This window comes from Oryctolagus cuniculus, chromosome 13 (genome assembly GCF_051225735.1).
Source record: "Oryctolagus cuniculus isolate XC-2025 breed Fujian yellow rabbit chromosome 13, ASM5122573v1, whole genome shotgun sequence".
NCBI classification, from domain to species: domain Eukaryota; kingdom Metazoa; phylum Chordata; class Mammalia; order Lagomorpha; family Leporidae; genus Oryctolagus; species Oryctolagus cuniculus.
Window position 1 is genome coordinate 49951610 of NC_142879.1, and position 22575 is coordinate 49974184.

Genomic DNA, 22575 nt, shown 5'->3' on the forward strand with positions numbered 1-22575 from the left:
AGCGTGAGCAGGTCCCCACTGCTGCCTCACTGCCAAGGCCTGTTCCTCCTCCCAGCCTCCGAAGTCGCTCTTGCCGCCCGCTTCCCTTTGCCAGGCTAGTGTTCACTGCGCCACCAATCGAGCAACTCTGGTTTCACGGTCGCTGGGGACCGTCACCAGCCCCGAGCTCTCCCAGGAGTCTCAGGCACATTACTTCTTCAGGGCCACATGCGCTGCCTTCAAGGGTGCCTTGTGCTGGATTCCACAGAGCCTGAGCCCGCCTTTTCCTGTATACTTGAGTGTATGGTGCCACGGCACTGTTAGGAGCCCTGCTTTTAAAGTAGCCGCACAGCGCTCTTCCAGTCCTGTGTCTGTAGAGCCCAGACTTGAGAAGCATGGTGTTGAAATCTGCCTGTACTCCGTGCACCTGGCCCCTCAGTCGATTTCTGCGGTCAGGGGTAGCCCCAGGGCTCTTTGAGTCCTGCTTAAAGGACAAGAGAGCACTGACGGCCCCGGTCCCCGTCGCTGGCAGCCTGCACCACCGTCGCTTGGGCCTTTGGGAGACGGCCCAACAAGGTGACGGGCGCGTGTCTCTGCTGCCCAGCGTAAGGGGGGGCAGACAGTGGGTCCGTCATTCTCGATGAGAGCCAGGTTCCAGATATCACCAGAGCACCACCTGCTTGTTGTAGTAGAACAGAAAAGAGCAGCGGCACACAGTTGGTCCTGCCCCACGGAAGTAACTGCCATGAGCAGGGAAAAGCACATCTCTCGAGGTGTATCTCATGCAAATCGAGATGAGATCGCTCTGTTTTAAAACACGCTTTTTACAAACATGTGAAAAAGATGTTCTCAATATGTTACTCTTTGCCAAAATCTTCCATCTCCTTAAAGCATAGCTCTGATTGTGTTTTTCCGTTTCCTTCTGTCCCGCTGGCGCTCCGTCTCAGAGCCGGCCAGTGACTGCAAAAACAAGTTAATCACAGTGTGTCCGTCCAGGCAGTTCAGTGCACCTGTTCTCTCGAAGAGTGAAACCGGCTGAGGCTAGTCTGGGCCATCTTTCTCTCCCTGCAGGTGTCAGCGCAAGCAGTGGCGGGTAGACCTGCCGGCCACCAGCGTGGTGATCACGTTTCACAATGAAGCCAGGTCGGCTCTGCTGAGGACGGTGGTCAGGTGAGGCCGGCTCACCTGATGGGCGCTGTTCTCTGTCAAGGATGCCGGACCCAGCTGGGTCCCAGGCACAGTCCAGCCGGGGTGGTCAGAGGGGGCTGCAGACTCTGTCAGCTGACTCTCCCAGCCAAGTTACAAGCATTCCCTACTCCAAGTTGTATTCCCACAACCTGCGTCTTTTTGTCTTTTCTCAGTGTGCTTAAGAAAAGTCCACCCCACCTCATAAAAGAAATCATCTTGGTGGATGACTACAGCAACGATCGTAAGTACTGAGCCCCGCACAGCCGCCCGGGCGCCTCCCAGCACCCGCCTTCCCATCCCGTCGCAGGGTTGGGAGTGCCGTTGAAGAGCGAACAGGCCAGGGATCAGGGAGCCAGAAAGAAGAGGCGCCTCTTGGGGCCCCCAAGGAGGTGTTCAGGCCTTAGAGGGCTGGGGATCGCTGTGCTGGGAGACAGGGCCCTCTGTGCACTGGAGACTCAAACAGCTTTTCTCTTCCCAGCTGAGGACGGGGCTCTCTTGGGAAAAATTGAGAAAGTGCGAGTTCTTAGAAATGATCGGCGAGAAGGTAAGACTCACTTCTGAATTCAGTACCAAGACGGTTGAATGCTGATTTTTCTTTTCCCAAGTCCAGTCATAAAGAAGAGCTTCGACTGAAAAAGAGCGATTGATTGTCTAGTCGTCTTGACTGTCCCTCTCTGTCTACTAGAACCACTGGGGAGCTCTCTCCCAGCAAACACAGGAAAGATATTAAATGCTTAACTAATTGAGATTGTCTATTAGGACAAGAGTTCAGATTACATTTTTATTTACATATTTAGAAAATTGGCTTCTCTCTATTTTACAAGCTAAGAAATCGTATCAGCCCCTTGAGTACGCGAGTTTAGAACAAAAACAGAGATTTAGCAATGAGAAGTTTAATGACTCCATGCCCCAGGCATCTGATAAAATAGCTGGGATTCAAGTTTGACAGCCTGATGAAGGTGAACCATCCAAAACTGAGAGAGAGTACAGCAATTATATGCTTCTGCGATCTTGCAAATGCCAGCCTCTGAACCGGCTGTCAGTCTAGTTTGTGCCAGAGCTGAACTCGTGGAGTCTACTTTGTTGGCAGTCATAAGAGAAGCGCCAAAGGGGGAAGAGTAGGATTTTGGAGTGCCTGGAAAGGAAGCTCTAATCACAGTGTAATTAACATCTAGAGCACCGGGTGCTGTTAGAGAGCCTCGTGGCTGGAATTTGGACTCCACTGCAGCCTGAGAACTCTTTCCACATAAAGAAATGGCAGAGCTTTGAAACCTATGCCACTTAGGCTATTTGAGGATGACCCCGCTGACCTGGGCCTGCTGGCTGTCTTCTTGATCAGTGCAGACTCTCCTAGTCCTCTGGGTGGTCCAGCTGGAGCCGAGAATCTACTCAGGCAACACGGTGACTGAGCCTGTTAGAGCAACGCAGCCAGCACTGTATTTTAACCGACTAAGGTCATCAACCCAGACATTCGCCGAGTAGGGTAGGCCTTGCCCCTACAAGAGTCCTGTTGGTGGACTCGTCTGAGTCCTCCAAATCTGGAATGCATCAGAAATCTTGTGATTTGTTGCACTGTTTTTACCCCCTAAACAACCCATACAATAACTTAATGAATTTAATCCCATCCCATCACCTAAAAAGAGAACAGGGTAGTACAGACCAAAGAAGAAACAAGAGGAAGAAGACGAAACAGAGAAGAGAGAGAATTCTGTTTCGTGTGGGCAATTTATACCTGATTAGTCATTTGCTGGCCTTTAACCTGCTTAGAAATCAAGGCAATACTTCTAGATATCAGCTTCTCATTGCTTGAGATTGGGATGTTTATTTGGGTAAGAACTCATACTGATACGTTGTTTTGAGAAGGAAGAAGAGAAAAGGTTATGGGGGACCAGACTATGGAGGAAGTGTGAGTGAGAGCATACGTGGATACATGTTCACACTCACACATACATCTGTACTTGTATACGTGTGTGTGTCAATCTTATGTGTGTAACACATAGGTGCTCATGATGCTGCTAGATGACAGAAGCAGTCAGTTGTACACAACACTGAAGTAGTGGAGGGGCAGCCTTAGGCTCAGTAGTGCTGACATATTTTCTAGTTTCCTTTATGATTTCTTCTTTGACTCAATGATTATGTTTTTTATATTCCAGATATTTGCGTTTTTAAAGGTGTCTTTTGGTTATTTTTTTTTTAAGATCTATTTATTTATTTGAAAGGCAGAGTTACAGAGAGGCAGAGAGAGAGAGAGAGAGGTCTTCCATCCCCTGGTTCACTCCCCAGATGGCTGCAACAGCCTGAGCCGGGCTGATCCGAAGCCAGGAGCCAGAAGCTTCCTCCAGGCAGGTCTCCCATGCGAGTGCAGTGGCCCAAGGACTTGGGCCATTTTCTAGTGCTTTCCTAGGCCCATAGCAGAAAGCTGGATTGGAAGTGCAGCAGCCAAGACTCAAACTGGCAGCTATATGGGATGCCGGCACTGCAGGTGGCAGCTTTATCTGCTATGCCACAGTGCAGGCCTCGTCTTTTGGTTATTGATTTCTAACTTAATTCCATATTTTCAGAGAATATACTCTGCAAGACTTCCAGTCTATCTGTGGCTACAGCTGTGTTTGACAAGTTCTGCAGGGTCCAGCCTCATGGTCTCTATATAAATGTTACATCAGAGTGGTCAGTGATATTCAGCTGTTTCAGAGCTCAGCAACCTTTCTTGGTCTACTCTGTATCAGTTACTGAAGGAAGATTGTTAACATCTCCAACCTTGGCGGAGGATTTGTTTTTTTTCCCCATTACACCGACAGCTTTTCATCTATATGTTTGGAGGCTACTATGTATGTACACATTTATGAATATTATATCTTCCTGATGAATTTATCCTGTTCAAAAATGGAATACCTCTCTGCCTCTGGTAATAATGCATGTCTTGAAGTCTACTCTGTCCAATATAAATTAAGCTATACCAGTTTTCTTATGCTTTGTGTTTGTATCCGTTTCTATCCTTTTAAATCTGTGTCTCTTATAGACAGATTATAGCAAATCTTGCCCCCTTTTTTTTAAAACCACTATAACAATCTTTACTTTTAAATTGGAGTGTTCATTCTGTTTCCATGTGATGTCATTATTGGTCTAGCTAGATTTGGATCTACTGTTTTATTCTACATTAGTCGCATGTAGTTGTCTTAGATTTATTTATTTGGCAGAGAGAAAGAGAGAGAAACAGAGATCATCTGTCTACCGGTTCACTCCCCAAATGGCCACAACAGCCAGGGCTGTGTGAGACGGAAGCCAGGAGCCTGGAACTCCATTTGGGCCTCCCATGTGCATGGCAGGGGCCCAAGAACTCGGGATATTTTCTGTTGCCTTCCTAACCACATTAGCAGGGAACTAGATCAGAAGTGGAGCAGCTGGGACTCAAACCAGCACTCTGGCACGGGATGCTGGCCTCGCAAAAGGCGACTTAATCTGCTGCACCACAGTGCTGTCTCCTCTTGTGTGCTTTTTCCTTTTTATTTCTCTGTCTCTACTTTTCTTGCCTTCTTTTGGATTAGTTTTTTTAAGTATTGCATTTTAATCTTTCTTGGCGTTTCTTAGCTATACTTATTATTTTTTAGTGGTTGTGCTGAGATTACAGCAGACGTTTTTTAAGGTTCATTCATTTATTTACTTGAAAGACACAGCACCAAAGACAGAAGGAAGGACAGAGAAAGGTCTTCCAGCTGCGGGTTTGCTTCCCAAATAGCCACAACAGCCAGGGCTGAGCCAGGCTGAAGCCAGGAGCCAGGAGTTCCATTTGGGTCTCCCAAGTGGCAGGACGGTTCCAAGCACTTGGGCCATCATCCACTGCCTTCCCAGTTGCATTAGCAGGGAGCTGGGTCACAAGTAGAGCAGCAGACTCCAATCAGTGTCCCAATATTGGATGCCAGTGTAACAGGTGGTGGATGCCAGCCCCCAAAGCGTACTTTCTAAATTTATAGCTGAGTTGCTTAGAGTCAGTGCCATCCTACATTACATAAAATGTAAGAACCTTGCAAGAGTTCAGTTCTGTTCCCTCTCCTGTGAACTGTTGTTATCATATTTGCCTTCTACATGTCTTAGGCCTCACAAGACAGTGTTAAATTTCTGCTTCAGATAATCAGTTTAAAAACTAAGACAAGACTGTGTAAAGACAGTTAAGCTTACCCTCATACTGTTCACTCTCAATTTCTTCACTTCTTTCCATAGACTCAAGCTTCCATCTAATGTCATTTCCCTTTAGCCCAAACAATTTCCTTTAGAACTGTCTTGTAGAGGCCGGGGCCATGGCTCAGTTGGTTAGTCTCCTGCTTGCAGCTCCGGCATCCCATATAGGCACCAGGTTCTAGTCCCGGTTGCTCCTCTTCCAGTCCAGCTCTCTGCTGTGGCCCAGGAGGGCAGTGGAGGATGGCCCAAGTGCTTGGGCCCCTGCACCTGCATGGGAGACCAGGAAGAAACACCTGGCTCCTGGCTTCGGATCAGCTCAGCATTGGCCGTAGTGGCCATTTGGAGAGTGAACCAATGGAGGGAAGACCTTTCTCTCTGTCTCTCTCTCTCTCTCTCACTAACTCTGCCTGTCAAAACAAAACAAAACAAAACAAAACAAAAAAAAAACTGTCTTGTAGGCAGCAGTAGTTCTCAGCTCTTCTGTTTTTCTTTATCCTTCATTATTGAGGAAGTCTGAGTTGACCATTACTTTTTCTTTCAGCACTTTAAAAAAGCTCGTTCCAGTATCTGTCTTGGATTTCCCTGTCTAGATGTAGACATCATTCATATTGTGCTCCCTTGTATATTACAGGTCATGTTCTCTGGCTGCTTTCCAGATTCTCTTATTTTTTTAAAGATATATTTATTTTATTTATTTGAAAGAGAATATATATAGAGAGATCTTCCATCAGCTAGTTCACTCCCCAAACGGCCGCAGTGGCTGGAGCTGAGCCGATATGATGCCAGGAGCCAAGAGCTTCTTCCTGGTCTCCCATGTGGGTGCAGGGACCCAAAGACTTGGGCTGTCTTCTGCTGCCTTCCCAGGTGCATTAGCAGGGAGCTGAATTGGAAGCGGAGCAGCTGAGACTTGAATTGGCACCCACGTGGGATGCCGGCACTGCAGGCCAGGGATTTAACCTGCTATGCCACAGCACCAGCCCTCAGATTCTCTTCATCTTTGTTTTGTCTATAATGTACCTAAGCTTAGTTTCCCTTATTCTTATCCTGTTTCAGATTTGTTGATCCCCCTGAGTTTGTAAGATTGACATTTTCCACCAAGTTTGGGAAATTTTTGGCCATTTATTTCTTCATGTATTTTTTTCAGCCTTATTCTTGGACTCCATTTGTGCCTGTATTATTACCACTTGATACTGTCCCATAGGACACTTAAAAAATTTTTTTTGAAGATTTATTTGTTTATTTGAGAGAGTTACAGAGAGGCAGAGGCAGAGAGATGGAGAGAGAGAGAGAGAGAGAGAGCGCTTCTATCTGCTCATTCACTGCCCAGTGGCTGCAATGGCTGGATTTGGGCCAATCTGAAGCCAGGAGCAAGGAGCTTCCTCTGGGTCTCTCTCACAGGTGCAGGGTCCCAAGGACTCGGGCCATCTTCTGCTGCTTTCCCAGGCCATAGCAGAGAGTCAGATTGGAAGTGGAGCAGCCAGGACTCGAATTGGCACCCATATGGGTTGCCGGTGCTGCACACAGTGGCTTTACCTGCTGCGCCACAGCACCAGCTCCTTAAATTTTTTTTCTTCAATATTTTTTCTCCCTGTTCATCAGATAGATTTATTCCTATTGATCAGTCTTCAAGTTCACTGGTCTTTCTGCCATCTCCAATCTGCTATTAAGATCAGTCAGTGAATTTTTCATTTCAGATAATTTCATTTTTTCAGCTTTGGAAAACCCATCTGATTCCATCTTAGGGTTGCCATTTGCCTCTTAATTCTCCCTGTGTTCACTCTTTAAAACCACCACTTCTTTGAGTTTCTTAGCGTGGTTATAATATCTGCTGTTAAATCTTCGTCTGCTGATTCCACATCTGGGTCATCTTAGGGTGAGTTTATTTACTTTTTGTTTTGGTTATAGGCCACATTTTCCGTTTTTTTCTCATGCCCAGTGACTTTTTACTTTATGATGGGCATTATATAGATTATTTGTGGTTAAGAAGCTGGATTATGCTCCTTGTCTTTGTTACACTGGCCAGTTAAATTGCTGGCTGATGACTGACTCTGCAGTTGTGTAGACCTGTCTTTGTACTTTGCTATGATGAGTATGTCCGGGGCAAGTTCTCTATTCCTGAGACAGGCTGATTGCTCTTGGAGTTTCTGTGGAAGAACTGAAATGTTTACCAAATCCTTTTAACTTGGCAGAACTCAAATTCCAAACTCTGTGTCCAGTGCAGTAGAGAACAGCTGGTATCTTGATCTTTTCTTGTCTTCTAACTGATGCTTTCTGTGGACTCCTTAGAGAGTGAGGAGTCAGCCAAGGATTTAAGGAAAGGGTATCACCAGATTCGGGGCTTGCTTCCTCTGTGTGATCCCCTCCTTCAGTTTCTAACCACTCTAGAAGCCCTAAGCTCTGTCCTCTGACCCCACACCAAAGAAGACTGCATTGCGGGGGATTGGAGAATGTCTTTAAGGGAACAGCATAGAGAGAGAGCTCTCACTCCATGTTATCTTCGTGTTTCAAAGGTTGGAACCCCTCTAGCTTTTGAGGGCTTCAGGCTTCTCTCCAACACTTTGAGTTGTTTGTTTGCTTTGTTTTAATAGTTTAGTTGGATTTTATCATTGTTGTCAGAGCAAGGGTTTGCTCAATGCAAGCAAGCAACTTTACTGTTACCAGAATTAGGAATCTTTCATTTTCTCCCTGCCTTAGCATGCAGCTATGTAAGAATCGTTGAGAATCAGTTTTGACCATGCACAAAGAAACTTAAATCACGTGCCCTCACTGGTTGTGAGGCGCCACATTGTCTCCCTCCGCATAGCCCAGCAGTCAGCCAAAGCCGTCGGTGACAGTTTCCACGAATGAGTGTACTGTTTATAATAAAACTGTGCGTCAGAAGGAAAATGTGTGTTATTAACAGATCACAGATCCATAGTTTATATTTATAATGTAGACAGTATAGTGTAATTTTGCGTAAAAGCCAGACAACCAGGTTTCGCCATGTACATTATTTGTCTGTGACGAGTCTTAGAAGGCAGACATTCGTGGCCTCTTGCTGATGTTGCCACCACGAAAGGCAGCACCATTAGCACTGGACATGTGTGGGGGACACCTCCCTGAGCCCAGTTATTCAGGAGAGTTGCTGTGCCAGAAGAAAAGTGGCTTTGAGCATGCCACGTGGGAGACTGCAGTCCACAAAGGCCTTGCTCGGAGGACAGCCGTTCCAAGGAAGCCGTCTTCCCGTCACCCGAGTAACTGCTGTTTTGAGAGCTCCTCCCAGAGCGCTGTCTTGGTGACCTCAGGGCAGTGTTGACCCTGCCCGCCAAGCTGGCGGTGAGCTGCCCTGCGGGCCGGGCCTGCTCTTCTCCCTGCCGCGGTCTCTCCCCTGACGCACTTCGCAACTCACACCCGCAGGCCTGATGCGCTCGCGAGTCCGCGGGGCCGATGCTGCCCAAGCCAAGGTCCTGACCTTCCTGGACAGCCACTGTGAGTGCAACGAGCACTGGCTGGAGCCGCTCCTGGAGAGGGTGGCAGAGGTGAGGCCCGGCGGGCCCAGCAGGTGGGAGGTGCCTGGGAGGGGCGGGGCGGGGGCCTGGGGGAGGCTGAGGAGCAGCGAGCTGCCTGTGGGTTTCTTGATGCCTTTGAGCATTCCTTTGACCGCCTTGTTGGCTGGGGGAGTCTTCTGAGGAGGAGGAGCGGTCACCAGGCAGCTGCGAGACAGAGTTGAGGGAGGCGGGTGGGAGCCCCTTTGTTACACCTGGGAGCCTCTGCCTTCTTGGCCTGCAGCTCTGCATCCAACTCCTGCCTTCTGATGCCCATGTCTGAGGGGGGAGCGGGGCGGGGAGGGGGAGGAGTGTGGGCGCCGCCCCTCCGCGGCCTGTGAGGAGGGGTCAGCCCAGCCTGCCCCAGGTTCCTGGGGAGAATGCAGGGTGATGACCACACCGTGGCCAGGTGCAGCTGCCGCTTCCTGCCTCCACTTCCTGCACCCTCTGCCTTTCTGGAAACATCACACCAGTGCCACATTTGGCCTTGGATTATTTCTCGTGCCTTCCACTGGTTTTATTGACTTTGCTTCCTTCCTACTAAGAAAGTGTTTCCTTGGGGGAGATAACAAGCTTAATGAAACTACTCCAGAAATGGAAAATGAGCACCGTCTTCCGCCTGCAGCATAGCAGGGGTAGCTGGCGGGCAGCGAGTCAGGAAATACTGAATAACCACAGGCTGCCAGTAATTGCGAGAATTCCTGTGCACCGCTCTTCACTGAACTGGAAGTCCATGCTAGGTGCTTTTGATATGAACCCTTTAGTGCAGGTAGCACCTCCATTTGACAGGTGGGATTCGGCGAACTTTCCTCACACATCCGGCCAGAGCAGGTTTCTCTGTCCCACGTCCCTCCCCACACCTGCATGGGAGAAGGACCCCTCTTGGCACCCATCCCTCCCACCACCGCCACCTCTCCCTCCACCAGGAAAGCAGAACCCACGTTCCTGTGCTCAGAGCAGCTTCACACGCCGCCCCTAAACCAGGGAGCACTGGGGCTGAGCCTGTTAATCCTCACTCATCCAAATCCTATCAAAAAGAGAAGTAAAGTGTACTTGACTCCAGCACCAGGCCAGGGTGGGCCAGGCCAGGCGGATTTCATCCTCCTGGCTTTTTCCTGTAATGGCCACCTAAGAGGCGCTGGCACTTGATGATGTTCTCTTGGTGTGCTCCTTGAGGTATTGTGTTCTTAGCGCTGCTGATTGCGCTGCTGAGTTGTTTTCCTTTCTTCTGGCTAACAGGGGTTCTGTGAATGGCTGCAGGAAAGCAGTCGCTCTTTGTTGACTGTCAGCACGAGGCAGAGTTGCAGTGTCTCTCACCTGCATCAGTCATTCAGATTTAAAGAGGTCCCAGAAGCCTGTTCAGAAACTTACGAGATGATAATGGGGTAGCACAGAGACATGGCTCCATCGCAGGGGGAGATCCCTTCTTGGGAGAATCACAGCTAAGGCAGATTTAGAATCTGGAATTCTCTGGTTGATTTGGTTTACCTTCTGCAATAATACTGACTGTCTGTCTGTCTGTCTGTCTCTCTCTCTCTCTCTCACACACACACACACACACTCTCCACATTTCGCCATAGAAGTACATTCCTGATCTTGTCGTGTGGCTGTTTTAGCCGTGGGCCTACTCCTAAGGCTGACTACAGCTCACAGCCTGATAACAGCCGAGCTCCGCCTGTGTAGGGGTGAAATCTGTGAAATGGGGAGGTGGGCACCCGCCCTGGCGCAGGGTGATGGCGCTGAGGGTGTGCCCCGTCGTGACTGCCTCGCGGGAACGCCTCGGATGGGGTTGCTCATTCTCACCTCGTCTGCATCCACATTGCAGGACAGGACTCGGGTCGTGTCTCCCATCATCGACGTCATTAACATGGACAACTTCCAGTACGTGGGGGCGTCTGCCGACCTGAAGGGCGGTAGGTGTCCGTCGCCGTGCACCTGCCCAGCGCGTGCGGTCTCCCTCCCAGTGCAGGAGCGGGGTGACGGCAGAGCTTCCACCACAGTGAGCGTGCTCCCAGTGCAGAGCGTGTGTGTGCTTAGCAAGTTGGGCTTCGCAAGGAGACCGAGAAACAGCAGGGCTTCCCTACAGAGCTGCCTGTTCTGTTGCACCCTATCTCCTTGTTCTCCCATTGCACCTCTGCCCCGCAGAGCTGAGGCTTCGCGGAGCGGGAGGGCTGGAGCCTGCCTGTGGCTCCTCTCTCCCCAGCCCTCTGCGTGAGCCTCACGCCCCCAGAGGGAGACCAGGTGCGGTGCCAGCTCCCCATCACCACCCAGCCCTGTGGTTCCTGCCCCTTGCGTGTGCCGTGACCCTGGGCCACCTCGTGTTTGAACGACTCTGGGTCCTCACGGCCTCCATGTGTGACCCTGCACACTCGCCACCTGCAGAGCCCCGGGAGCCATTTGTACAAAGTGCCCCTGCCGCTTCATCAAAAGTATCACAGGCCCCAAACAGCCTTGGCCTGTGTGGGCTGTGTATGTCCACCTTGGTGACTGTCCCTCAGCCTGTGGCCAGCTGCAGACCCCACCATGCGCATGTAGGCCATGAGGCTCCCTTTAAATATCAAAGGCAAGAGTTGGGACTCAGATCTGCACTCCGATGTAGGGTGCAGGCATCCCAGGCAGCAGCATGATCCACTGCACCACAGTGCCCCCTCGGTAGAAAAAACATCAGGCCCCTACTGAGAAACCAGGATGCTAGGACTGCTTTGTGAGACGGGATTCGGCCCCACCTGCCTCTTACAGGCCTTGTCATTGTGGGTGGGCTGTTTTCCTCTGCTCCTCAGTTTTTCCACCTGAGAAATGGTACAATAACCCTGCAAGCCACTGAGGCTTGTAGAGGGACTCAGGTAGCCCGCATGAAGACAGCACTGCATTGGCATTTGCTGCAATTGGATGTGACCAAGCAGCCCTCTTCCCAGGGACACCAAGAGGGTGGCGTGCTTGGGGGGATGGGGGTGCTGTATTGAAGTTGGGAAAGATAGACCTCAGGACCGATTGATAGCCTAGGGTAAGAAGTAGAGTGTTTGGGCTTTAAAATTTAAGGACAGACCCCATAGATACCAGAGGGCTTGCATGTTCAAGGCAGCTCTTTCTCCCAAGTACTTAGAGGAGCTGAGATCTCAGGGCCTGTGCTTCTCCCAGCGTAGCTGCCCAGGTCCGAGCAGGTACAAGGACAGTGGGGCACTTGGAGAGCGGTTGCAAGCCTTCTGCTGGGTCTGAAGAATGGGGCCAGAATCACTGGTAGAGCATCGTGAGAAAAAATCAGGGATGACGTGCCTAGTGGACTTTTAATCTAATACAGCTTGTCCGTTTGGTCCAGATTCATAGGACACGTAATAAGAATCACAGACGTAAAAAGTAAAAGGTAATGGCATGCTGATTATTCATAGTCTCCGTTAGAGAAACGGCCAGGACGCGACTTTTTCTGGTTTGCACACGGTGCATTTGGGGCAGATTTGCATTTGTCTGCCTAAGGAGACGCTGGGGAGGGCCTGCGACGACTCCCTTCTGTGTGTTGCTGTCAGTGCCCTCTTGCTGAGCCTGCCCCCTACCCTGTTGAGAGACAGCTGAGAGATCTTTGTGTCCCAAAGCCTCTGGTCAGGCTTGCTGAGCTGGCCCAGGAGCCCTCGGCACGGAGGCCACCAGGGCAGACGAACCCTGAATTCCGAGCACGCAGATGAGAAATCAAACGTGGCCTTGCGAGAGCCCTGTTGACAAAACGCCGGCTGGCAGAGAGCTTAACCTGCTGGCGCAGGGCTGAAAGGTAGGTGGCCTGGAGTGATTAGGTTTGGCTGGAAGTGCAGTGGCTGGAGCCACAAGCTCCCTGAGAAAGGGGGTCTCTGGATGTGCTTGGAGAGCCGTAGCAGGTGGAGCTCCGAGTGCTGCCGGTTCTCTGGGAAGCACAGAGGAGACCCTACTGCTGGGGCCCTGCAAACGCCCGAAACCAAGTCTGGGTCCAGACCCTGAGTGGTCTGTGGGCCCTAAAACTGAAACAGGGCAGGTGCCAAATTTTTGTTTGTCCAGTTTGGCGACTCCCCCCCGCTCGTTTTCATCTGAGAGTTTTCACATGTCTTCCTTGTCCCCACCCTGTTCTTGCCACAAAGACAATTTCTCGTGCAAGTGAGAGAGACTGCCAAGATCAAGTTTGCCGACCCAGGGAACCCATGACCCCTGTGCCCTCTGCTGCATTCCCATTGCAGGGCAGCACTGGAGGAGGTGGCCAGCGGTCTTCTTGGTCACTCTTTCCTCTGCCTTCTTAGAGCCCTTGGATGTGCAGTGGTGCTCCAGCACACACCCCGGCGCTCTGTGCATGCTACATTTTTGCTTCTACACCTGGATATCAGAAAAGGCCCACCCTGATTTTCTTTCTGGGGGCTGGCAGGGCGAAGATTTTAATGGACGCCTTACCCACCCACCTCTCTCCCCCAACACCACCACTCAGGTGCTGACTGTCTCCTTCATATCCTCTCCATCTTTTTGCTTCATTTTGGTTTTCAATCAGCCTCATCCAGACGCCAAATGTTTTCCACTGGGGCGGGCTGGGTGGCAGGAGCCAGCCCCTTGTCAGCACCCTGCTTTCTCTTCCCGGCCGGCAGGTTTTGATTGGAACTTGGTGTTCAAGTGGGATTACATGACACCTGAACAGAGAAGGTCCCGGCAAGGAAACCCCGTTGCCCCCATAAAGTAAGTGCTGGCCGGCCCCTGGGGAGCCCCTTGCAGGTGAGAGCTGCCTCTGGCCCTGCTGCAGGGCCTGTGTTACCTGGAGACCTAGCCAGGCCCTTCACCTCCTGCCCTGCCATCTTCTGTCATCTTAGCTCAAGGGCAGGTACCTGTGCACCAGATCATAGAATAATGTCCGCTGAGGTATCTTTTTCCCAGGTGAAGTCTGGTGGATATTTATGAGGCAAATCTGCCAGTTCTGTATGTCCCTTCTTGTTTGATGTATGGTTCCTGTAGCAGAATAGGGGCTCCAGGTTGATCTCAGGGACTTCCTGGAAGAGGGGAGAGTGGGCCAGCGTGGGTCCTGCTGCCGCCTCCCCTTCCTGGTCACTCCCCCAACCCCCAGGCAGGTGTCAACTCCCCGTGGGCCCACAGACGAGCTCCCGTGTGCTCCGAGACTTTCAGGCTGCACAGGGGATCCTGGCTGGGAGTTGGGATCGCCTTCTCAGGCTGGGAGGGCACGGGGGACACCCAGTTCACGCAGATGGCTCCTGCCAAGCACCAAACCCTGAAAGACATTGGATGGCACTTCACCGCTTAGAGCCACCAGCACTCCCCACTCAATTCTCGTAGTATCTGCCCTGGGAACCAAGCCGGGGGCTCAGAAACGCTCCAGGGTGCACTCCTGCCCAGGGCCGGGTCCCCCCTTAGGGAGGAGAAGGCCGACCCGTGACAGTGACTATTGGAACTGATGCTTCCAAGCACCTCCTGAGTGTGCTAGGAGCCGTGTGTGTGTGAGTGTGATTTTTGGTAGTTTCTTTAATTACCCTATAAGGGGACTGAGACATAAAAAGGCAGAGTCCCAGAGTCAGCAAGAGGTCCCAGCGGCCACAGTGAGGCCCTCCCAGGGGAGGTTCAGGCCAGCCCCGGGCACTGTGGGACAGCTCAGGCAAAGCCAGGGGGAGACACTGAAGGCAGAAATAGTGAGGCAGACAGAGGCACCCAGGGCTCAGGGCCCGGAACAAGGCCATGTGCAGCGTCCTGGAGGTCAGCTGGGGCTTGGCTTTGGCGAAGGGTGCGACCATCTCTTCCCCCTCTCTTCCTGCCTCTCCAGAACGCCCATGATCGCCGGTGGGCTGTTCGTGATGGACAAGTTCTACTTCGAGGAGCTGGGGAAGTACGACATGATGATGGACGTGTGGGGTGGAGAGAACCTGGGTACGTATCCCGCTCGTGGCGGGCAGCTAGGGCAGGGCAGGGTGCGTGGGGAGGAGAACTTTAGAAGACCTCCGTGTGTGCACACAGCACCCACACACTCCTGGGAGCGCCTTGCGTCAGTCACAGAACGTGTGCCTGTTTGTTAGCACACAGCATGCCAGAAGACAGAGAAAGTCCTTAAAGGGAGAGGCCGAGGATCCAGGGATTTGGAATGCAGACCTGCAGGGATGAGGGAAACAACCCTGGTGCCTCCAGCCAGGCAGAGCGAGAGTGAGCTGTTGGAGGCTGGGGGTGGACTGTATTGTAATCTGGGAAGTCAGACTGGGTGGAGGAGGCCTTGGCAATTAACCCCTTCGTGATGATTTTCATGAATGGCTCTAATGTGGCCTAATTTCTTTTTTAATAACCATGGACCTCATTTCTACCCAGGTTTAGGAGCAATGAAATGTTACAGACTGTAGTCTACAAAGGTAGCTCCCTCCTTTTCACTGCGTGAAAGACAGGAGGACGCTCGTATTTTGTCTGCTTGGTTCGTTTTTTTCAGGGCTCGTGATTTCTTTTGGCTTGTTTCTCGGGAAGCCTTGACTTTCGGGTCCTGAGCCGCCCCTCCTGTCTGTTGAACGATGTTCAATGGCTTTTATCCTTGGGGGAGGGAATCCCGGGGGGACAGGGGGGAAACTGAGGCCCCTTGTCATTCTGAGAACTTTTTACTTACAACAGAGGCCATGGTCATTTTTTTATTTTGTCTCAAATCAAAGACTGGGCCACCTGTTACTTTGTCCATTCTTCTTCTTCTTCTTCTTCTTCTTCTTCTTTTTTTTTTTTTTAGAGAGAGAATTATTTTATTTATTTGAAAGAGTTACAGAAAGAGGTCTTCCATTTCACTGGTTCAATCCCCAAATGACCGCAACGGCCAGAGCTGAGCTCATCTGAAGCCAGGAGCCAGGAGCTTCTTCTGGGACTCCCACATGGGTGCAGGGACCCAAGGACTTGGGCCATCTTCTACTGCTTTCCCAGGCCATAGCAGAGAGCTGGATCGGAAGTGCAGTAGCCGGGACTTGAACCAGCGCTCATATGGGAAGTCAGCGCTGCAGGCTGGGGCTTAACTCACTGCACCACAGCGCCAGCCCCGACTTTCTCCATTATTCTAAGGTGTCACAGTCAGAGGTGGTGTCTCTGCTCCAGAGGCCCTTTGCCTGGAAGCTGCTTTAGGCTGTGTCACGGCACTCTTTAAGGGCTTTTGGTGACGCACTGCCCTCTAGGCAGGGTTTGGGTTGAAGAAGGCATTTGGACAGGAAAGGCCTTGGAATTTTTAACCCCCGGGAGAGAGTTCTGCATTACCCTGAAGATCCAAGGTGTGCCGGATATGCCCCCTGTGGACAGCTCTGGACCATACCCTGGAAGGAGCCAGTCCCTTAGCAGGTCCCCACGGGCCGGTGCAGAGCTGCCCCCCGACTCTCTGGGTCACCTGTGTCTCCTCCACCATCCCAGAGATCTCGTTCCGCGTGTGGCAGTGCGGTGGCAGCCTGGAGATCATCCCGTGCAGCCGCGTGGGACACGTGTTCCGGAAGCAGCACCCCTACACGTTCCCGGGCGGCAGCGGCACCGTCTTCGCGCGGTGAGTAGTGAAGGGGTGAGCAGGGACCGGGACGCGACTGCCTGCCTCTGAGACAGGCCTGGACCTCAGGCCGTGTGGGAACAGGTGTCCTTTAACAGGAGTGCTGTGTTCGTACAACAGATTGCACTCACAGTTAAGGGGAGCAGGCTGTTGACGCGGTCGTACGGGCCCCTCTCCAGGGCACTGCGGTGAGTCTCTAGTGACAGTGAGCAGTAGCAGCCAAGGCTGGGGTTGGGGAGACTGATGGGAGGGGGCAGTTCCAGAGCATTTGGGGGGCAGCTCTGTTCCATCTGCGGATCTTCCATCCACTGGTTCACTCCCCAGATGGCTGCAACAGACTGGGCTGGGCTAGGCTGCTCTCCCACATAGGTGGCAGGGGCCCTAGCCCTGGGCCATCTTCTGCTGCCTCCCCAAGTGCATTAGCAAGGAGCTGGATTGGAACCGGAGCAGCGAGGACACAACCTGGCCCTCCAGAATGGGATGGTGGCATCACAGGTTGTGGCTTAACCCACGGCACCATAAGCCATCCCAAGGGAAGAACAGTTTATGTATTTACTACCCAAGGCACAGTTAAAGATTATATAGCCTTGGACTGTTGGAGCAGTATACCACGGAGTGGGTGATTTAGAAGGAACAGAAGCGTACACAGCTCTGGAGACTGGAACGTGCAGTGTGGAGGTGCGGGCACCTGACGAAGGCCACCCTGCTGCACCTCAGGGCGGAAAGGGTGAGAGAGGACAAGCGGCAGCCAGCCTGCCCTTCTCCGTGGTACCCGCTCCACCTTTGAGAGCGGGGCCCGCACGCCTAACCACCTCCTAACACTGGCAGTTTGTTATCACAGCCGCTGCATTTCAGCCTGAGTTTCAGCTCTCAAACTATGGCAGATATTAAAATCAAGTCATACCCAGAGAGACCGTGACGTGTGGATAGAATTCATGATAGAACATAGGCAGGTTTTCGAAAACGCGACGAACTTTCTGGAGAAGAATCGCAGATGGCCATTCCATCACATCAGATTTTTTTCCTAGGGAATTCTTTTGGTTGCTAAAGATAGAACAGTGTACAAGTCCGACCTTGGGGAGGTTCCCTTTTCCCAGGGGTCAACAGTGAAACACACAGCAAAGGACATGGTTTCAAAGACTGACCTACCGCAGGCTGTGAGGAAGAAAGTGCGTAGACCTGGACAGGCAGGGGCGCGAGCTCGTGGAGGGGCCGAGGAGCAGGTGTGAGAGCTTAGACCTGGCAGTAGTGAGGGTCCCTGCAGCATAGGCAGGTCCAGGCTGCTGACACAAGGGGCAGGTTGGCACGTCCACACCCCAGGACTACAAGGAAGCCAAGGTGACAGGAGCCCAGGGAACGAGGGGACAGTGGGCAGGTGTGGGAAGAGTTAGGCAGGCCTGAGGCTGCACCCCTGAGGTCTTGGGAAACCTTGGATGTTGTTTGATGGCACAGGGAAGCCATTGGGGGTTTTAAACAGGGGCCTGACTTCTCTGCTTAAAGCCTCAGAAAGGTCCTGCTGGGCGGAGGTGCTAGGAGAAGACACCATGATAAAGCAGTGGTGCCTATGCCTGTTCTACCAGGGGGCCTCTGAGCCCTGTTACGGTAGCCCAGGCCACAGAGGGGGCTCCTGGAGCAGGTATATGACAACAGAGTTGGGACCAGCACCCATCCCTGTGATTACTCATGGATGGCAGAGACCAGGGAGGTGGAACAAGGAATTAAGGGTCACACCCAGGTGTTTGTCACACAGGTGCTGATGGGGTGCCCTCCTCAAATGGGAAAGCTTTGGGGTGGAGAATGGGGATGATTACTAACTTATCTTTTTCATGTATTGATTGATTTATTTGAAAGGCAGAATGACAGGGAGAGGGAGAGACAGAAAGAGTGATCTCTTCCATCCCCTGGTTCACTCCCCCAAATGCCCACAACAGTCATTGCGGGGCCTGGCCAAAGCCAGGATCCAGTAACTCCATCTGAGTCTCCCACATGGATGGGCTGGACCCCAGTACTTGAGCCATTACCTGCTGCATCCCAGGTGTTCCTGTATTTGTCACATCAAGAAGACTGCGGTATAATAGGTGTCGAGTTAATACCCCAGTGAATGAACAAGCGAAACCAGCACTAAGTAGCACATGAAGCTCGTGCTTTGAGGCTGCCTTGATCATCTTTCTCTAGTCAGTAGACAGAATAGGTTGTTTTGCATTTAGTGATTAATTAAGAAATGACTTAATCATTGAAGGACTTAAGCAATTGCAAAACACTGTGTGGCTAGAATTCACAAAACCTTTAAACTGTTAGGGCTGCAAGGGACCTGGAGCAGCGTCCTTGAACCGAATCCAGCATCCTCCTGCTGGAGAAAGCCCGTGCCAGAGGGCTGTAGTCACACCTCGGGAGAGCACAGGTTAAGGCAGGGTCACTCAGCAAGACCCCAGGGTGCCTCTCGGAGTATGGAATGGCTCTCCTGAGAAATAACCCTTGAGAACCAGTGTCCCCAGCACTCCCAGTACTCATGGTTATATTTATGTGTTTTCTCATAGAGAGAAAGCAAGAAATTACTGGTCTCATGGTTAAACCACATTGTGCCCTGGTACTTTTGTAATCTGATGTCTCAGCCTCTCAGTCTCTCTCCCTCGCTCCCTTGCTCTGTCCCCTCCCTCCCCCACCACGTATCCACTCTGTGTTGGCCTGTAGTCTGTCTGTTTTTCATCCAACATTGAGTCAAGGACGTTGTAAGACGTACACCTGCAGTTTTTGTGACCACAGAGCTCACCTGACGCTCATTTATTTGATCACTTCCCTGTGTGTTTGGCCACATGTGTTTCTGATTTCTGATTTTTTTTTTTTTTTTTTTTTTTTGCCATTATGAACAGTGCTGAAGTGAGCATATTTTCACATATATTTTCACTCCCGGTGGATTATTTCCTTGAGGTAAATTTCTGGAAGTGAAACTGCTGGGTCAGAGCATCCGTGCATGCGTATTGTCTTGCCTGTCTCCTCAGTGGCGTTCTGACCGTCCATGGCCCACTTCAGTAAGAGGAAGAAGATGCACACGTCACTTTATAGGAAAGATAGCGGCCTCTCACAGAAATCACGTTCATTGGTCTAGCTCCGATCATTTGAAGGGCTCGCCATTCAAGGGTGCTGCTGGGAGAGCAGAGGGCACGTCGCCTCCCCAGCGTATTTATTGTGCAAGAACAGCATGTCCCACGTGAGGGTTCACCGTACGCCTTCCTCAGAAGTGGGTTCAGGACAGGAGAGCAAAGAGGGTCGCTGTGTTAACGCTGCTTCCCGGACGCTTTAAAAAGAACCATTGGCAGGGTATGCTGCTGACGGCTACCCAGCTCGGTAGCCTTTCATGTTTGTCCGACCTTCAACACTGATGTGTCCCAGGGCCCTGTTCATCGTGGCTCGGGGATCCCTCCGTGAGTGTGTGAGTTAGGGATGTGGCTCCGCTCCCTCCTAGGAAACCCCCGCTTTGCCTGTGCCCTCAAGCCGTAGGAACCCCAGGCATGGCCGTGACGCTCCCAGCCCCTCGTGCCACTGTCCCTAGGCTCTCAGCTCAGGGCTGCAGAAGACAACGCAATTTGAACAGCAGCTCTCATCTCATCTTAACTTCCCCCAGAGCTGCCTGGTGGTGGTAGCGCCATGGCCCTAGAGAGGCCAGAGAGACCAAGACTGGCCTTCTGTGGATGCGTAATTTGAATTGTCCCCAGGCGACTCTCTTTTGTCCTCCTGCGTGGTACAAGGCAAGCTGTTCTTTAAAACACCACCTGGGGGCCAACGCTGTGGCGTAGCAGATAAAGTCTGCACGCTGGCATCCCATGTGGGCCCCGCTTAGAGTCCCGGCTGCTGCGCTTCAGATCCAGCTCCCTGCTAACGTGCCTGGGAAAGCAGCTGAGGACGGCCCAAATGCCTGGGCCCCTGCACCCATCTGGGAGATTCAGAGGAAGCTTCTGGCTTCTCACCAGCCCAGCTTCGGTTGTTGTGGCCATTTGGGAAGTGAACCAGCAGATGAAAAATCTCTGTCTCTCTCTGTCTCTCCCTCTCTCTGTAACTCTGCCTTTCAAATAGTTAAATAAATCTTTAAAAACAAAGCAAAACTAAAAGTACCAGTCGGTACTGTGACACTGCCTTTGACTTCTGCTTTTTGATAGGCTCTGTGCAATGAAAGGTGAGAAAGCAGTCCTGCAGGCACCCAGAAACTGGGGCGGGGAGGGGGGCAGTGGCTCTCGCTGCCCCGTGCACCTGCAGGTGCCTCCCTTGGTCGTACTCTGAGCAGACAAGTGCACAGTGACGCTGTCAAAAAGCAGCTCACACCTCAAGATTCTGTTTTGTCTGTAGCAACACCCGCCGGGCGGCAGAGGTCTGGATGGACGAATACAAAAATTTCTATTACGCAGCCGTGCCTTCCGCCAGAAATGTTCCTTACGGGAAGTAAGTGCCCTGGGGCCCCGTGGCCAGAGCAGAACACGGCTGGTGGGGTGTCAGCCAGAGCCCCTGTGCAAGGCTGGGAGGGGGCGCCGGGCCCCGTGCCGGGACAGCGGGTACTACCCGACCTGCCCCGGCCCCGTTTGCATCGTGGGTTTTCAGATTTGGGGTGGAGAGCCTATCTGTTCATACGATTTGTAAAGGCCTCACCACCACCCCTCCCCTCCCCAGTATTCAGAGCAGACTGGAGCTTCGGAAGAAACTCAGCTGCAAGCCTTTCAAGTGGTACCTTGAAAACGTCTATCCGGAATTAAGGTAAGCGCCCAGGGACCCAGAGTTTTGCTTTGTAAGAGCTCAGAAGCAAAGATCAGAGGGACTGCGGAGGCAGGGAGAGGGGAGATGAAGGTCGAGCCTCGGAGGCAGGCCTGGAGCCAGGACTCTCAGCGAGAGCTCCCCTCCTTGGCCCATGGCCGTCCCCCGGCCTCTCTGGGACCGTCCTGCCCCCTCTCCTGCCGTTCCCCTTCCGGCCTTCATCACCCAGGAAGCAACCCCACGGTGTTATCTCACTTTAGGTCGTTCCCCACCAGTAAGAGGTCAAGCCAGGGGACCCAGGGGACGACTGCATCACAGGCTCTGCCGGTGCCAGAGGAGCGCTCCCTGCCACCTGCCTCTGTCTCTGCAGGCCAGGGGTCCTCGCCCGGGGGCCCCCTCCCGCCTTCTGTGTGTTTATAGCCTCAGGAGGCTGCAGGCTTGGGGCCCTGGGTTGGGGGGGGAGGGTGGGACAGCAAGAGACAGAAGGTAAAGCAGCCCCACTGCTCCCACCGCCTCCACGTTCAGAGCACCGCTGTACTGCCTGTGAACCAGCGGGGCTCCGGGCCCAGGGATGCCACCTCGGTGCCTCTTCCCTGGCTAGCTCTAGCACCGGCGCCCTGCCTGCTTCCCTCCGGCCCAGGGATTGATGATGGCGGAAGCCCTCCCCGGAGCTTTAGTTCTGCCCCAGGCCTGGGCTGTAAGCAAATGTGAGCCCCGCCCCATCCTGCGGAACCCCATCACCCCAGCTGAAGACTCACAAAGCTGCTCATTTGTGGGAGCCAGCAAAGCTCCAGCTTATTCAAGGGGCCCTCAGACAGGCTCTGCCTTAATGCAGCACATTTCTTACCCTCCACAGTCCCAGGGCACTTAAAGTGACTGCCCCATCTCTAGCAGGGGCGCTGTGAGCGCAGGAGTGGCCGCCGTCGCCGACGGTTGTTTGAGAGGTGGAGATGCATCTACCTGCGTCTCCTGGGAACCGTTTGCCGTGCTTTCAAAATGATAGATGAGCCGGCGGGCAGCCCACATCCCCCAGGACAGGGCAGCGGACAGCCTGTCCTCTCCCTCGGGTCCCCTCCATGGAGGACGGCTCTCCCCAGGGATTAGGAACAGTGCTTGTGGCCAGGACCAAGCCCTGTCACCCCAGCCCCACACACCTGGAAGGGCTTCTCAGCAGTAGATTTTAACCCCACCGGGCCCCCCTCTGTTTTGGCTGTCATGATCACCTGCGCCCTGGTGTGTGGGAGTGACGGTGAAAACTCCGAGTGGGGGTGGCCTCACGCCCTGCACCCACCCAGGACCACCTGGGAGGCACCTGGTGCAGCGGCTTTGCGCTTCTTGGAGGCCACGTACCGGGCTTGTCACTCTGTGGGGGGTTGCTTTATGGAGCACACACCTGCTTGCTCAGTGCCAGACAGAAGAGGCCTAGAGCAGGTCCTACCCAAATGAGCACACACGCGGGAACGTGGCGAGGGTTGG

At 52.5% G+C, this 22575-nt stretch overlaps 1 protein-coding gene across 1 annotated transcript in view; it reads left to right on the forward strand.

Moving 5' to 3' along the window:
* GALNT2 (polypeptide N-acetylgalactosaminyltransferase 2) overlaps positions 1 to 22575 on the forward strand; it is a 197530-nt gene that overhangs the window by 165113 nt on the left and 9842 nt on the right. The window contains exons 4-13 of the mRNA XM_002717390.6: positions 1051 to 1149; positions 1341 to 1408; positions 1646 to 1711; positions 8740 to 8861; positions 10693 to 10780; positions 13460 to 13547; positions 14638 to 14741; positions 16233 to 16359; positions 20701 to 20793; positions 21019 to 21102. Of these exons, the coding sequence (XP_002717436.2) occupies positions 1051 to 1149; positions 1341 to 1408; positions 1646 to 1711; positions 8740 to 8861; positions 10693 to 10780; positions 13460 to 13547; positions 14638 to 14741; positions 16233 to 16359; positions 20701 to 20793; positions 21019 to 21102 (939 nt within the window). The remainder of the gene's footprint in view (positions 1 to 1050; positions 1150 to 1340; positions 1409 to 1645; positions 1712 to 8739; positions 8862 to 10692; positions 10781 to 13459; positions 13548 to 14637; positions 14742 to 16232; positions 16360 to 20700; positions 20794 to 21018; positions 21103 to 22575) is intronic.